This window comes from Notamacropus eugenii, chromosome 2, assembly GCF_028372415.1.
Source record: "Notamacropus eugenii isolate mMacEug1 chromosome 2, mMacEug1.pri_v2, whole genome shotgun sequence".
Classification (NCBI taxonomy): Eukaryota; Metazoa; Chordata; class Mammalia; order Diprotodontia; family Macropodidae; genus Notamacropus; species Notamacropus eugenii.
In genome coordinates, this window is record NC_092873.1 from 409,063,581 (window position 1) to 409,079,279 (window position 15,699).

Here is a 15,699-nt window from a genome sequence, read left to right on the forward strand (position 1 = left end):
CCTGGAAGGTCCAAAATTAACACAGTTCCAGTAAACTGTCACTTACTATGAGTCCAAAAACTAAGGTTCTCCTGGTAGTCTGGAAATTGATATAATACGGTAGAAAAGATATTGGGTCTGGAGTCAGGAAGACCTTTGAACCTTACTACTACCTATGTGACCCTGGGTAAGTCATTTAGTCACTCCAGGCCTCAGTTTCCTCATCTGTAAAATGAAGGGTAAGATGGCCTCCTAGAGGTCCCCTCTACAATATGGTCTTAGTTATGAAGCCAGCCAATACCCATGAGCTAAAATGTTACTGCAGCTACTATCTGGTACTTCCCATCTTCTCTGCTAAATCTCTAACCTCCTTCTTCTTACTACAAATGGCATTTGGAAGTAGTAACGTGAGGGAGTGGAAGGAGGGGTGGTCTATGCCCAGCCTTAAGGGTTCGGGCACATTACATAGAGGTTATGGTCCTCTCCCATGAGATAATCTACCTTCCTGGCCTCAGCCCCAAGTGACATGTCCACACCCCTTCCTTCTGCTTTCAAGAGGCAGCCATGGCAAATCACTTTGTAGTAGATATGCGTGAAATTATACACATGAGCCAGTGGCCGTGGGATTTCTGTTGAAAAAGCCTCTCAGGTCACAGGTCCTCAAATGAAAATAATCCAAAGTTTCAATATGAAGGCAGTCAAATCACACAGATCAAAGACAAGGAGGTTGGTCTACTACCACAGGGGTCAGCCCAAAGCACTGACAAAAGGTCACTTTGAGAACCCAGATCTCCAGAAAGTTAATGAACACCCTTCAGTTGGCAATAGTCTGTGGTGGAGCCGGGGGCAAGGAGTGTCTTACTGACATCAAACCAGTGCTGAGGGGTAGCAATTCTGGATTTATCTAATCTATGGCTATTTGAATTGCTTTATCCAATTCTCCATGCAAGGGCAGCCTTTAACTCCTCATGGGTAGATGCAAAGGACAGGCTGAAAATCTACGAAGAATTTTTAAAAGACCAACTTATTTTTTGTCTTTGAAACTGGGTCTCTAGTACCAGTACTAGTACTAGTGGTAGCTAGTATTTCTATCATACTTATGAAATACCAGGCACTATCCTAAGCACTTTATTGATATACTCTCATTTGATCCTCATAACCACCTGGGGAGGATTACAGATGAGAAAGCTGAGGCAGACAGAGTTTAAGTGACGTGTCCAGTGTCATACAGCTGAACTGGCCTTCAGGTCTTTCTGACTCCAGGCCCAGCATTCTATCCATTTGGCTTCCTAGCTGTCTCTTTTAAAGAGGATTTATACAGTGTCTACCATGGGCCAGGCATCATACAAAGTGCTTTAGAGATCTCATTCCATTTGATCTAAGTCACTTTGGCTAGAGTGCAGCAACTACTCTCCAGCCAATCCCACTACAGATCAGCATTATTATTGCTGAATATTACTGACCTCCTCAGTTTCTGGTCTGGGTTGGTTCACTCCTCATTAGGCAGTCTAGCAGGCCCTCCTCCTGGCCCCCACTCCACTCCTGGGAGAAGTCTATACTGATGCCAGACTTAAAAAACGAACAGCCAGTTGGGCTTAGCTCACTGCAGCTCAGAACTCCTGAATTCAGGACAGTGACTAGTCAGTCTCTGCATCAGGGATTACAGGTCTGCCCTGCCACACTTGGCCTAAAAAGATCAACCTGCCAGAGTGTCTGGTGGAAGGGAAGGAGGGACAAGAGAGTGCTTCTCCATGCCTGCCTCTCTGTGGTCAGGAAAGGAAAGGAAATCCTTGCAAGGCCTATTATCACCCAGCATGAGAGAAACTTACCCACTTGGATCTGAGGGGAGGGAGGAGAGGAAAAAGAAGGGGGCCTCAAACTTAAGCCATTTTTTAAAAGGGCTGGTCCTGGATCCCCAGCCTACACACTAATAACTACACAGCCCAGATTGCTGCAATATATTCCACAACATGGTCTGTACTTTTAGGAGTTAGAATCAGATTCCTAAGAGTCATATTGCTACTAATGATGATGGGGATGACAATGATGATAAAATAATCCTAATAGTAACAGTACAGCCTTTCTCCAAGAAGAAGCTGAACTGCTTCCTACACAAGGTCACCTTTATCCTCATTTTGAGCCAGAGAACAGGAGTTCAAAGCCTGGCTCCGCTGCTAACTCCCCATGTGGCCCTCAGAGGGCCAGTTCTTCCTCTGTAAACTGAACAGGCTGGACTAGATTTTAAAGGTCCCTTTTGGCTCTCAAGCTAAGCTCCAGGACTACTAAGCTGATAAGCTAAGTCACCTTCCCCTCTAAGCCAGAGACATGGAAACAGTTATCAAAGGAAGCTGTGGACGAATGTAAAGCCACCAAAAATCCATGGGCCATACCTCCCTCTTTCTGCCCCATACTGCATACACCTCAGAAGTTGCCACAGGAACATGGTACCCAGGCTTTGTCACCTGATGCACCCTGGGTAATTAAGGTCACTGCAATCCATGAAGGGAAATACAAGGCAGAGAGGGATGGGCCTCCAGAGAAGAACAAATTAAAAACTCTCCTTTCTTCCTATAGTATGGGACTAAAACAAAACCAGGCTGGCAGCCAAAGCCCCAGCCTCCTCCCCTCCCCCCTGCCTTTTCACCCCCTTGATGACCCACAGATGCCAGAGAGAAAAGCACTCTAACATGGAGTTGGAAGAGATACCAGACCTCCTACCATCAGCGGCCCCTCCCATCCTTCCTTCCTTCACCCCTGCAATAGGCCCCTTTCACATACCATCTGTTTGTGAGGCTTGTTTCCAGTCTGAGCCTTGCTTTGCCGGGCTTTCTCAATATCCTCAGCAGTGAGGCCCCCCATAGAAGACTGGTCCTGGTGTAAAAACCTCTGCTGCATGACCAAGGTAGCAAATGGGTCCCTAGAGTCTCCAAAAAGTTTCCCATGCATTTTCCCTGAGGCAGGACCAAAGGGCTGGCCTGAAGCCCCAGCTTCCCCAAAAAGTCCACTTGAAGCATAGGCAGGAGCTGGGCCCTCTCTGTGGAACTGGCCAGGAAACGGAGGAGGAGGAGGAGTGGGCCCTGCTGCCTCTGGCCCTGAGAAGTGGAATTCAGAACCTGGATCATCCCTGGTGTCTGGGTTGTGCTCTTGGGCCGGACTGGTACCCTGCCAAAAAAGCAAACCAAGGTTTCAAAGGAGTCAAAGAGGAAGACCCAACAGAAAAACAAGTCTTCACGAGTATTGGACTGACTGCTGCCCAAGAAGCCAGCTGGTCCAGAGGCTTACCTATAGACAGGACCTCCCATGACCATCTTGGGATTTCTGCTCTCAGAGGCTCCCTCAATTCCCTACCCATTACATATGATTCAGGGAAACTGAATTCTAATTCTGGCTCCACTGCAAATTTCCCAGCAGGCCTTAGACAAGTCACTCAACCTTTGGATTCTTCATCTTTAATACCACCTGTCACCCCCGAGACCTCACAGGGTTGTAATGTGAAGCAGCAAGGTACCTTATTTGTGGAATGCTCTCAGGGAAACACTCCCAAAAGGTTTAGCTATTCAAATCAATCCAAGCCTGCTACAAGCAAAGCATTATGATAACTGATAGGGATGTGAAAAGATGAAAACTAAGAGTCTTTTCCCTGTAGGACTGGCGTTCTTCACTTCTTTTAAAGGAGTCATTCACCCCTCTGACAGTCTCTGACCTCTCCTCAGAAGAATGTTTTGAAGTGCATATGATAAAAGACAGGATTACAAAGGAAACCAAATATAATGAAATTGCTATAAACATGAGTTTACAGACCCTAGGTTAAAAACCTCTGGACAAGTAGCTCACTATCTACAAGGAAGTACAAAGTACAATGTGATTGGAGCAAAGGAGAGACACCCCTCCAATGTGCCCCCAGGCAAGTGTTCTAGGAAAATCTGAGGATGAAGAGAATGCTGTCAGTGGGAGTGAGAACAGGAGAAGTAGCATCAGACTTGGGCCATCTAGGATGGGATAGATTAGATTATAGACAGAGGTGTGTGTTCATCCTTCATTGCCAAAGAAGACCATGCCATCAGAGAAATGATGACATAACTTGCACTTAACTTTGTTTTGAGTGAGGGAGGGCTATGCAGGTCACGAGTCTCACTTCTCCTCCAGAGCCATCTGAATCCAGTGACCAGATGTTCATCAGGATGACTGGAGATGACCCAGGATGAGGCAATTGGGGTGAAGTGACTTGCCCAAGGTCACACAGCTAGTGAGTGTCAAGTGTCTGAGGTGAGATTTGAACTCAGAACCTCCTCACTCCACTGGTTCTCTATCCACTGCACCACCTAGCTGCCCCTATTAGACAGAGGTGAAGGATAAGGAAGGAGCAAATTCTAGGCCTATGTGAATACAAGAAGACTAGAGGTGGCAGACCCCCAAATAGCCTGGTTTGGCTGGCTATGACTAATGGGGAGCAATGTAAAGCAAGGGTGGATCTGTAAGTCAGAGTCAGATTCTGGAGGGCCTTTAAATATAGCAAGAGGTCACAGGACTCCCTGAAGGTCATGTAGTCACTGACAGAGCCAAGAGAGGGTTCCAGATCTTTGACTTTCAGACCTATGTTATTCCCGTTCACTGACCCTCGGTGACTTCAGGCTCTTCTTTCTCACCATACTCTGCCAATTCCCCATCTGCACAATCTTAATCACAGTCACATATGGCCCTTCTAGAGGAGCAAACCCTAGGGGAAGAGTAACAGAAGGCTCAGGTGGCCAGCGAAGGGGAGCATCAGGGGATAAAAGAAAATTTGATTTTGGAACACATTACATGACTTGGGAAAGGGCAGAGTCATTGATCAATCAGCTATTTATTAAGTCCCTGGCACACAGACATAAAGGGAAAAAAAAGTAGCTCCTAACTCATTTTATCGAGGAAGATAACATATACACATATGTATATATAAATAGAGACAAAGTCAAAACAAAATTATTTTGGCAGAAGACATAAGTGGGGGGGGGGGGGGGAGGTAGGGTTGTAGAAGAGGCTCAGGTTGTAGAAGATGAGATGCCTGTCAACTGGGGAATGACCAAACAAGTCGTGGTACATGATTGCGATGGAGTACTGCTGTGCTGTAAGAAATGATGAGTTGGATGATCTTAGAAAAACAGGGATAGACTTGAATGAAATAATGAAAAGTAAAATCATCAAAACCAAGAGGACATACAGTAACAACAATATTGTTTTAAGGAGAGAGGATTCTGGGAAGATGGCACAGTGGGTCAGAAAATTCCAAGCTCTCAAGATGTTCCCCCACAAAAAAGTTAAAATAGCACCTTAGGATGAACAATGTGTGGGTGGAAATAAGTAAGAATAGGGGTCTTCTTGGGACAGTTTGGGAAGATAGGAAGAAAAATCCCAGGACATGTTTTGGTCCCAGAGGAGAGTAAATGCCCCCAGGCTAGGGTCAGTCTCAACAACAAGCAGAGGCTGCCTTGACCCCAGTCACAGGAACTTACCCCAACCCCGCTCAGGGGATAGTGAGGGAAGTTGGGTGTTCGAGCCCTGGAAACCCCTCCTGACAAGGAATGCCAAACCCAGTGTGCTGTGCAGGAAGGATCCAGCACACGCCCCAGTGAGTGCAGCAGTAGTGGGGCAAAAAGCCCTGGTTGTGGGCACTTACAGGAAGTTGGAGGTTTGGTTTTGGTTCCAGGCAGGAGGGAAGAACTGGAGATCTAGGGTAAGAGGCACCATCCCCCATACCCAGGGCTAAAGGTGATTACAAAAATCAAGCTATTACCACAAATATGCACAGGCAAAGGGGAAAGAATTCAACCATAGAAAGCTATTATGGGAACAGAGATGACCAGGTTCATCTTCAGAGGAGGATAGTGAAGTTAAGAAACCCCCCCAAAGAGTAATGTCAAAGAGTCATCTGCCCAAAAAGAATTCTTAGATCTTTAAAAAGAATTTAAAAACCAAATGACAGAGATGAAGGAAAAACTAAAGAAAAAAATAAGAATAATCAAAGAAAAACAAGGTTATGAAAGGAAAGTCAACCAATTAGAAAAGGAAATCCGGAATCTTAAGGAAGAAAATGACAGCTTAAAAATTAGATTTGGGCAAAGTGAAGCCAGTGAAACTGTAAGAGATCACGAAATAATTAACCAAAATATGAATAATGAAAAAATAAAAGAGAAAGTGAAACAACTTATAAAAAAAACAATAGATTTGGAGAATAGATCAAGAAGAGAAACTATAAGAATAATTGGACTACCCAAAGTTATGATAAAAAAAGAATCTTGATACAGTAATACAAGAAATACTTAAAGAAAATTGTCCTGAAGCATTAGAACAAAGGGGGAAAGAAATAGAAAAAATCCATCAATCACCACTTAAAAGAGATCCTATGAGGAAAACTCATAGGAAAACCATAAGTCAAATTCCAAAACCCCAAGCTCAAGGATAAAATGTTAAAAGCATCAAGAAAAATCCCAATCTTAATAGATCTGACACACAAGAACCAAAAGAAATATAAGGTACATACCAAAGACTGATTATAAAGGATTCATAAAGACACACTGTCTACTTTTTACTTTTCATATACATAAAATGTAAAATGTATGTCTAAGATTCTTATTAATAACTGGGTAGCTCATAAGTAAGATTGGGGAAAACCTGGGTAGGCTATGAATTTAAAAAGTAAAACCATTTAGGAACAGCTGAGAAGAGTAATTATTTTATACAAAACAGGTGCAAGAGGAAGAACTGATACAGGGGAATTAGATGGGGGGAGGAAAGCTGGTAGCTCTGGTAACCTCCTTTCATCGGGAATGGGTTTAAGAGGGAATAATACGTATATATTTAGAAGAGCATAAAAGTGTTCTAAATTCAGAAGAAATAAAAGGTATAGGTAAAAGGGGGGGGGGGTTTCAGATTTATGGGAATGGCAGGACAGGGGAGGGGTCCTTGAAGGGGGATAGGTAAATAATAGGAGGGCAAGGTAGTGGATAGAAGTTAAGTAGAGGAGACAGGAGGGATAAGAAACAAGAAATATGCACAGACATAAAAAACAAAGCTCAGGAGAAGAAGATGTTTGGAAAGATACACACACACGCACACAAATATGCGTGTATATATCTACAGCTGCAAAGAAACATCTAAACTTTATCGTGGGGGGGAGAACAAAGTAAAAAAAGTGCACAGCAAAGAAAAAGTGGACAATTTTTAACGCAAGTATTATTTATCATACAGGCTTGCTTGAAAGGAAAAGTTACTGTTACATAATTTGCATCCTCTCCTATGTTCTGCTATGCATATGACATGCTATTTTTTCTTTTTAACTTTGTATTCAAGTTCCAATATTTAAGTTTATGATATGTTTTTGGTTCTTTTTTCTATTCTGTATTTGTGTTCTGGCGTTTCAGTCTAAAATAAAATTTTAAAAAGTTGTTTTAAGAACCACTTTGAGTAACTAAATCATTTTGACTATTATAAACACCCAAATTAACTGCAAAGGACATGGGAAGGAAGATGCTATCTGCATCTGGAAAAAGAACTGATAAATAGAAGTATGTATAGAATGGTCATGTTTGTGCCTAAAGGCAGCCATCTCTACAGTGGGAATGGGGGCAGGAAAAAAAATATGATAGCTTTATTATATATTTAAAAACAATAGCAAGCGGTACAAAACAGACGTTTGGTTTCATGTACAATCATCTTGTTTTCTATTCTACTATGTTATGAAAATGCTTGTTTTCTTAAGTTCCGAATTAAATAAAATTTTAAAAAAAGATAGCCCTTAGACTGAACTAATAAGAGATTTTAAGAGGCAGCACTGAAAAGGGAGGCATTCCAGGCAGGTAGACAAGTGAGGAAGTACTGTATAGTGGAATAACACACAACCATATATAATAATAACATGTGGAATAGTGTATATTACTTCCTCAATTTCACACGCTATAGTTGTTCAGAACTATAGTGTGAACAAGAGTAAGGCTGGAAAAGTAGATTGGAGTCAAGCTGTGAAGCGTTTTAAATGTTAAAGAACGGTGTTTGTATTTGAACTTAAAAACACCATAGCAGGGATCTACTACAGTTTCTTGAAGAGAATAACATGGTTCAGAACAAGAGGAAGTAAGTACTTATATAGCACTATTACGTGCCAGCCACAACACTAAGTGCTTTTTACAAATAGTATCCCTTTTGATCCTTACAACACGCCTGGGAAGTAGGTGCTATCATTATCCCCATTTCACTGAGGCAGACAGAGGTTAAGTGACTTACTCAGGGACACACAGCTAGGCTGAATTTTACCTGAGATTTTCCTGACCTCAGGCCTAGGGCTCTATCCACTGTGCCGCCCGCTGCCTTTACTACTAAACGACTAAATAACTAATTTACAAACGGGTAACTGAGATGAGACCACAGTTATTAACCTTTTCAGCTCCCCTATGACAGAGAAGCATAAGAATAATGTCATACCTAAAGAAAAGCTAAGGTCCCAGAGGGAAAAAAGGTCTTATCCTAAGAGTTAAACTTCTGACTAGGATGTCAAAGGCCCATCAGCGGCTGCCATGTTAATAAAGTCCAGTGTCTGCTCCTTCAAGGCTTCCTTTAACTCAAGATGGCCTTCCTCCTTCTCCCTCCTCCACAGAACTGTAGAGACAGACATACCCTCAAGGACAGGCCCATTCAAACCTACTCCCTGGTCTGTGTATTTCCACTAAGAACACTTCATCCAGAAGGACAAGAACTGAGAGAGGAAAGAGTGTCCTGGCTATGGACCCTGTGTGGGACTCAGGACGGTGAGACCCTCTGTAAGGTTGAGAGAGGAACCTCTCACTTTACAGATGAGAAAACAAAGACCCATCCTGCTGAGATCACACAGAATTAGTGAAAGCTGAGATTTAAACCCAAGGCATCAGACTCCAGGTCTGGCACTTGTGAAAGCACTCAGAAGCAGACTGGAGTTTTTTCTTTTGCTTGTTGGGAGGCAGGGGGGAGGAGATGGTTCTCTTTTTCTTTAACAAAGACCTGTGCTTCCATTGGCACAGGAATGCTCAATGAGTAAACAACCTCTGCCAATGCAGGTTCACTGTTGTTCTATAGGTTAAGGTGTTTAGAGTCTGAACATAAGCTTATCAATATCTTCAGGACGGGATGCACTCCTCCTTTGTGGTGGGGGGGGCAGCACCAAGGAGCACACTGGTTAAAACTGCCTTCAGAGACCTCTCCAGGGTATCCTGGAGAGGATGGGAGGGTGGGGGTGGGAACAGGAGAAGGAAAAACACAAATCACCCAGTTCTCCCTTCTTTGTATAGGCAGTGGGAGAGGCTTTCCTTTTATGGCAGGATCTCCTGTGAGTTCACCCCACTCCAGCCTGCCCCCACCCCCACCTCTCTCCAAGGGAAAGAAAGGGGGGAGAACAGAAATGCTGTCCCTGAATTCTCCCAAAATCCCACTGATTCACTGGGGAAAAACTGGGACACACGACAGGCAAGAGGAAAGAAAGTGGAGAGAGAGTGCTTAATTAGGGAGTCGAGACTCCTCGTTTCTCACCTTGGATCTGTCACTGACTCTGTGACACTCTGGCCAAGTCCTTTCCCTGCCATGGACTTCAGTTTCCTCCTATGGAAAATGAGGGGGCTGGACAAGTGACCTATGAAGTCCATGACTAAGGGACTACTCCCAACAAGGTTGGGTGCAAGGCAGACACCTAGGGCTTTTCAACTAAAAAGGAGAATTTCAAGAAGCTGGCACTGGGTAAAGTGAAGGAGAGAATAAGGGAATTTCACTACACAAATGACAAAGACATTGCAGCTGAAATTCTGACACAGGCGTCCACAGGTATGACAAGCTCTGGCAGCACCCCCAACTTGTAAACACTCTCTACAGTGTCCACTTTTCACTTGCAACTTTCAGCTCAAAAAAATACCAAAAAACTGGAGGAGTGGGCCTTGGCATAAATGGCCAAAAAGAATAAGAATAAAGCTCCTCCCACTACATCCCCAGCCTGCACCCTGCCGCCCCTTTCAGGAGGCAGAGGAGAGCGGGGCTCACAGCCCAGCAGCTGCCAGAAGAAAGACCAGCGACCAAAGGGACAGAAGAAAAGTGCTCCCTGGGCTGTCACGGGAGAAAGCTCCATCAGAGGAGGGCTGCCTCAGGAATATTGCACAACTGGGGCTGGGCTCCCACTCGAGACTACCCTGAAAACTGCGTAGAATGCAATACAATGAGCCCAGCCCAATTTCAAGAGGCCGACAGACAGACAGTGTGATCAGCAGGTCCTGCAAACAAATGTCAGAGATGCCCCTCCCCACTTTACAAAAACTCTAATATCCACCAGTTAAGCTGGAATGATTCTTCCCTTTGACTGGGAAGACTCAGAAGGCTTGGATTCAAGTCCTCCCTCTCTCTGGCTGCTGTGCTACTTGGGGGAGCCTGGGACTTGTTAAACAGAGATCCTGCTTGTGCTGCTGCCCAGCTCCCGGGTAGCTGTGCTCTACAGATGCTATGGAAGGGTGAGCTGATGCTATGACCACAAAGTGGGGTTACCACTCCACAGAAAGCTTCAGAGTTGTAAAAGTTTCTTTCTGCTCCTCTAATATATTTAGGAACGGACGCAGTGTAGTCCAGTAGAAAGGGTCCTGAAGTCATAGGACCTGGGTTCAAATTCTGGCTCTACCACTTTGCCAGACCTGCTTAACCTTGGGCAAGGTCCTTAAACTCTCTGGGTCTCAGTTTCCTCCTCTGTAAAATGAGACAGTAGCACTAGATGGGTTCTCAGGGTTCTTCTAGTTTTGATAGCCTATGATTCTAAAACTTTTCCAGAATCCAATCAATCCATTAAGTGAGGTCCTGCCACCTTTTTAAGAGAGATGAAGCTACCACCAAAGAGGGCACAAGCCTTGCTGCAACGAAGGAAGGCTGCTTCTAGGCCCATCCTATCTGAAAGAATGAAAACCAGGACAGTTTTGGAATCCCCAATCCCACAAAGGGTCTTAGGCCCTAGACTGGTGGTCACCATCCATTTAAACCACTTCCTCACTCAGCCACCAGAAAGGACATGGAGGAAGATGAGTCAACTTACCTGAATTTTTGCCACAACCATGTTAAACTGCTCCTCAGCTGTGTTCTGCAGGGTCCTGGCTGCTGTAAGAATTTCCCCACCAAAGCCCACATACTGGTACTGGGTCTCCAAAACAGCTTGCATGAACTTGGCTAAGCCTTTGATCACCATGATGGCATCCCCCAACATGGTGAGTCTCTGTTAAAGCTGAAAGAGAGGAGGGACAATCACAGAAGATGATTTTAAATCACAGAAAGACTACATATCAGGCCCAAAGTGGACAACTCAGATTACTAACATCCCATTCAGAAAACCTGACCATCTCTAAGTACAAGTTCATATTTCCCCTGAAGTTATGACTTCCCTCTCTGTGGTCCAGATTGGCTGGGAAAAGACATGATAAAGACATTGTCAGAGCCTTACGCTGCCTCTGGAATGAATATTCAATAGCCTTAGCATCTCTAAGGGTAAAGAAGGCCACATTCAGGGCAAAAATCATCAAGCACAGAAATTCCTAAAGTGTCCTGGTGTAGCCTCAATACATGTCAGAGGCACCCATGACAAGGGAACAAGCATTTACTGAGTACCTACTTTGTGACAGGCACTGTACTTTGCTCTTTACAAATATCATCCCATCATCTCACAACCCTGGCAGGTAGGTGATATTATTACCCCCTTTTACAGGTGAAGAAACTGTGAGAGAAAGTGTTTAAGTGACTTACCCAAGGTCACACAGCTAGTAGGGATCTACTATTTGAACTCAAGTCTTCCTGACTGCAGGCTCAATGCCACCTGCGTGCCTGGGCAGCCCAACACTCCCTGTGGATTCTTCACATTAACTCCATTAACTAAACTAATTAATCTTCTCCCAAAGTTGATTCAGAAAACAAAAGCCAACCTGATAACTGATTTTGAGATACCCTTCAGCTCTTTCCCAGGACATCTACCTCTCCTCTATGGACAGCTTCCCTTTCCTCTCCCCTCATGTGTCCCTTCTGCACCAAGTCACAGTAAGAGACAGCAGGGGCAGAGTCTGAGCTGAAGGGTCTGTCCCTTGGAGCACAGCCAAGTAACTGCTGGCAGGTCATACCAATTCTCATAAAAATGTTCCAAGCCCACCTGCATCTAAGCAAGAGTGAGGTGTGAAACACCTGAGGGGTGCAGGGAGGCACAAGGAGATGATCAGAGAGAAAAACAAAATTCTACAAAGGACACACCAGGTACAATAAGACCAAAGGAGAAGAAAGAAGGCCTGTCCTCAAGAAGCTCATGCTGCAGTCCAAGAGCTAGGCTGCAGCCACATGAAAACAATAACAAAGCAGTACATAACACCAGCCTTACAATTCACTAAGTGATCTTCCCATCGCAAAGCTGTGAAGTTCAAGTATCATTATTCTCTGTTTACAGATGACAAACCTGAAGCTCACAGAGGTTTAAATGCCCTGCCCATGATCAGACCACTAGAATCAATCCAATGCTCTTTCTACCATACAACTATACAACAAAGCCATTCATGAAAGATTACAGGACAAGGGCTATAAGAATGAAGAGGAGGAAGGGGCTGATCACAGAGAATAGTAGGTCAGCTGAGCCAGGGGAGAGACAATCTAGAAAAGCAGACAGGGCATGGAGGAGAAGGCAGAGAAGTGTTTGGGGGACAGTGAGGAGAAAAAACTCAGCCTGGCTAGAGAAGACCCAGTCAACACACATTTTTAAAGACACAGATAATTATGCAGCAAAGAAGACTAAGGAAAACGGCCAGACAGACATGGAAGCCCAGGGGGTAGATGGTCTAACAAGGGGGAAGGTTAACAGCACCAAAAGCCCCAGAGAGGCCAAGGAGGAGAAGGTGCATCCTAACTCGATGAAGGGAACCATTCTGAGAGGCTGGAAAACAGGCTAGGACTTCCTTGTGTTCTCTTCCACTCCCAATGTGGTCTGGGTTCCAGGGAGCCGGATTTGGAAGTGGGAGGCCTGGCACCATCAATCAGCTCACAGAGAACAATGTCTCCTTAGCTCCCCTACTCACTTCAGGGGCAGGGAGCTGCTGTAGGGCAAATAATTGCACACACCTCAATCAAAGGCAGGTATGTTTCTGCCTAATTCATGATCCTCTACTCTGGAGGACAGGAAGAAGAAGCCCGCACATTGGCACAGCAGCCCCTTGGCTCCACTGGGTTTCCTGGGCTTTTCCTATAAGCAAGGAGAGTGAGACCTTCTCCCCAGTTTCTGGGACCAGGAAAAAAGGTCATGTAATGGAAGTCTAAATTCTCCTGATGCCATCTCTCAACAGTCACTACCACTCTTTTCCCTCCCCTTCCCCTGCCCTCGAAGTACAGATGTCAGAGAAGCCTACAGAATACCTGTTCCAACCTAGACTTTGTGAAAAGACACCATGGGCAAGCTCTCAGTCCTCACAACCACTCCACACCACATCTGCCCACGCCTGTACATAAAGGGCAGTCTCTGCAATGCCTGGGTGCCTAGAGACTTACTCGCATTTGTCCAAGTCTAGAGCAGTGTCTATAAATTTGGAAAGGAAAAAAGTCATACCTTATTTCAACATAATTTTGTTTTACTTGTAACCCAATGTATTTTATTGTATGCGTTCACAAATTCTTCTGGGAAGGGTCTTCTGGGAGGCTTGGGCATTCTCTCTGGGGCTGAGTGTCTTCCTCCCCGAAACAAGTATGCTAGCAGTGGCAATAACCCTGGGTAAGTCCCAAGCACAATATAAATGTGCTCCTCTTATCCCTAAGATGATGACAGCGACAGTAATGATGCTTTGTGTCACAGGGCCTCGTCCTGTTTTTGCTACCTATCCAATGAAGGGGCTGAATCCCCAAGATTCCTTCTAGCTTCAGTGACTATGATTCTAATGAAAGGAAGATTTCTGAAATGCCTTAATCAAGTCAAAGCCTCTGGTTTCATCTTCTTTCATCAGGATAGCTAACAAGAACAAGTTAAACCTCATTCAGCCATTCTCCTAATATTTTGGAATTTGCAATAACTGAAAGTAAATTAATCATACATGGGGAGGGGTTATTGTACTTAGAAGAATAACTTTTTCTAGCACTATGGATGCATTCATTCACATACAAACGATCTATTAATTACAAAGCCCTGTTCTTAAGCTTTTATTAAAGCCTTATTTAAGCAGACAACCTTTTTTTTTAATCTGAAGCTTTTCTCTACTTCAGATAGGCTTTTTCACCTAATTTTTTTTAAATGACCATAACAGAGCCAATGTCCAAGTAGCCTCAATTTTCCCTGCCTTTGACTGCTTGACACACAGTGCAGACGATACTATATTCAGTCACTGCACCCTGCTGAGATGAATTTATTGTTGTGACCAAGACCTAAGAAGCAAGAATCCAACTGTCCTCTTCATTCCTAGCCACTTGGACTTGCAGAGAGGGAGAGAGGCCTCTAACAAGGGAAAATCCGTGAACAGCCTATCCTTTCTTGCCTGCTGAATTTCTACCTTCCTTTAAAGCCCAACTCAAGCACACATAAATGTGGTTTCCCAGGTCTCTACCCTACTCACCACTATCCTAATACATCCATTCATTAAGCATTTACTAAGTACCTACTAGGTGCCAGACACTGCCCGAAGAACCACGGACCTAAAGATGATCCAAAGACCAATAATCCCTGCTCTCAGGAAAAAAACAATATGAACACAGACAAGGAAATAGAAAATAAATACAAAGCAACTGGGGGAGGGGAGAGAATTGGGGCGTTGTCTCTGGGGATGACAGATGGGATTCATGTAGGAGCTAGGTCAGTAAGGATCTCCTCCCCCTTTCAAGTTTAACATGGCTGTTTTTTCTATATCTTGTAAATATATATATATATACACACACATATGTATCTTCTTGATGGTAAGCTCCATGTAGGCAAGTGAATATTATTTAAACTTTGTATCCCACCAAGAAGACTTTGTAACAAATATGCATTTTTCCCACCTAACAGTATTCTGTTCCCAGTATGTACTTAATGTTTACATCTAAAATACCCATGAAAGAATACACTTAAACTATTTTTAATTTAATTAATTTTTTAACTGACATTTATTCCCCTCCCCCTTCCCTGTAACAAATATGCATCGTCAAGCAAAACAAATTTCCATGTTAGCCTTGTCCAAAAATATGTGCCTCCATCTGTATGTTTAGTCCTTCTCCTCTGTCAGGACATAGGTAAATGTTTCCACACCCGGCCTCTGGACTCACGGATCAACATTTTAGAACTAAGCTCTTTGTTTTGTGCACTGCTTAACCTACTTTGAAGAGCCTGAAGTCACATATGTTAGGACTTTAGCTACTACTCATATAGGACAATCGTCATGTCCAGTCAACCTGCCTGCCTGCCCTGGCCATAGGTACAGCAAAACCACTGGACACTGAATCCTTGTCAGCAACCTTAGAGACTGGTCCATCCTGTGAGAGAACCATCTTCACTTTACGAGGATGGCAGACAAGCCAGAGCAGCTAAATAACTAGTCTGAACTGAACTGAAACTAGAGTCTCCATTCATCTGCACTTTTTCCCCCCCAAATACAAACATCCCACAGACTTTGCTCCAGTTATATCCCACATAAAGTGTACGTATTTGCTACAAAGTAAGGTGTTTTTTTTTAGAAGGCTATTTTTAACAAATGTGTAATATACCTTTGT

General features: G+C 44.0%; 1 protein-coding gene across 8 annotated transcripts in view; it reads right to left on the bottom strand.

The window, feature by feature from the left end:
- The window catches only part of COQ8A (coenzyme Q8A), an 84,334-nt gene that overhangs the window by 35,945 nt on the left and 32,690 nt on the right, over positions 1-15,699 (bottom strand). For all 8 annotated transcript variants that reach the window (XM_072647671.1, XM_072647676.1, XM_072647670.1 and 5 more), the window contains 2 exons: positions 11,045-11,230; positions 2,758-3,141 (listed from right to left, as the gene is read on the bottom strand). In XM_072647671.1, coding sequence (XP_072503772.1) covers positions 2,758-3,141; positions 11,045-11,212 — 552 coding nt within the window. In that variant the 5' untranslated portion in view covers positions 11,213-11,230. The remainder of the gene's footprint in view (positions 1-2,757; positions 3,142-11,044; positions 11,231-15,699) is intronic.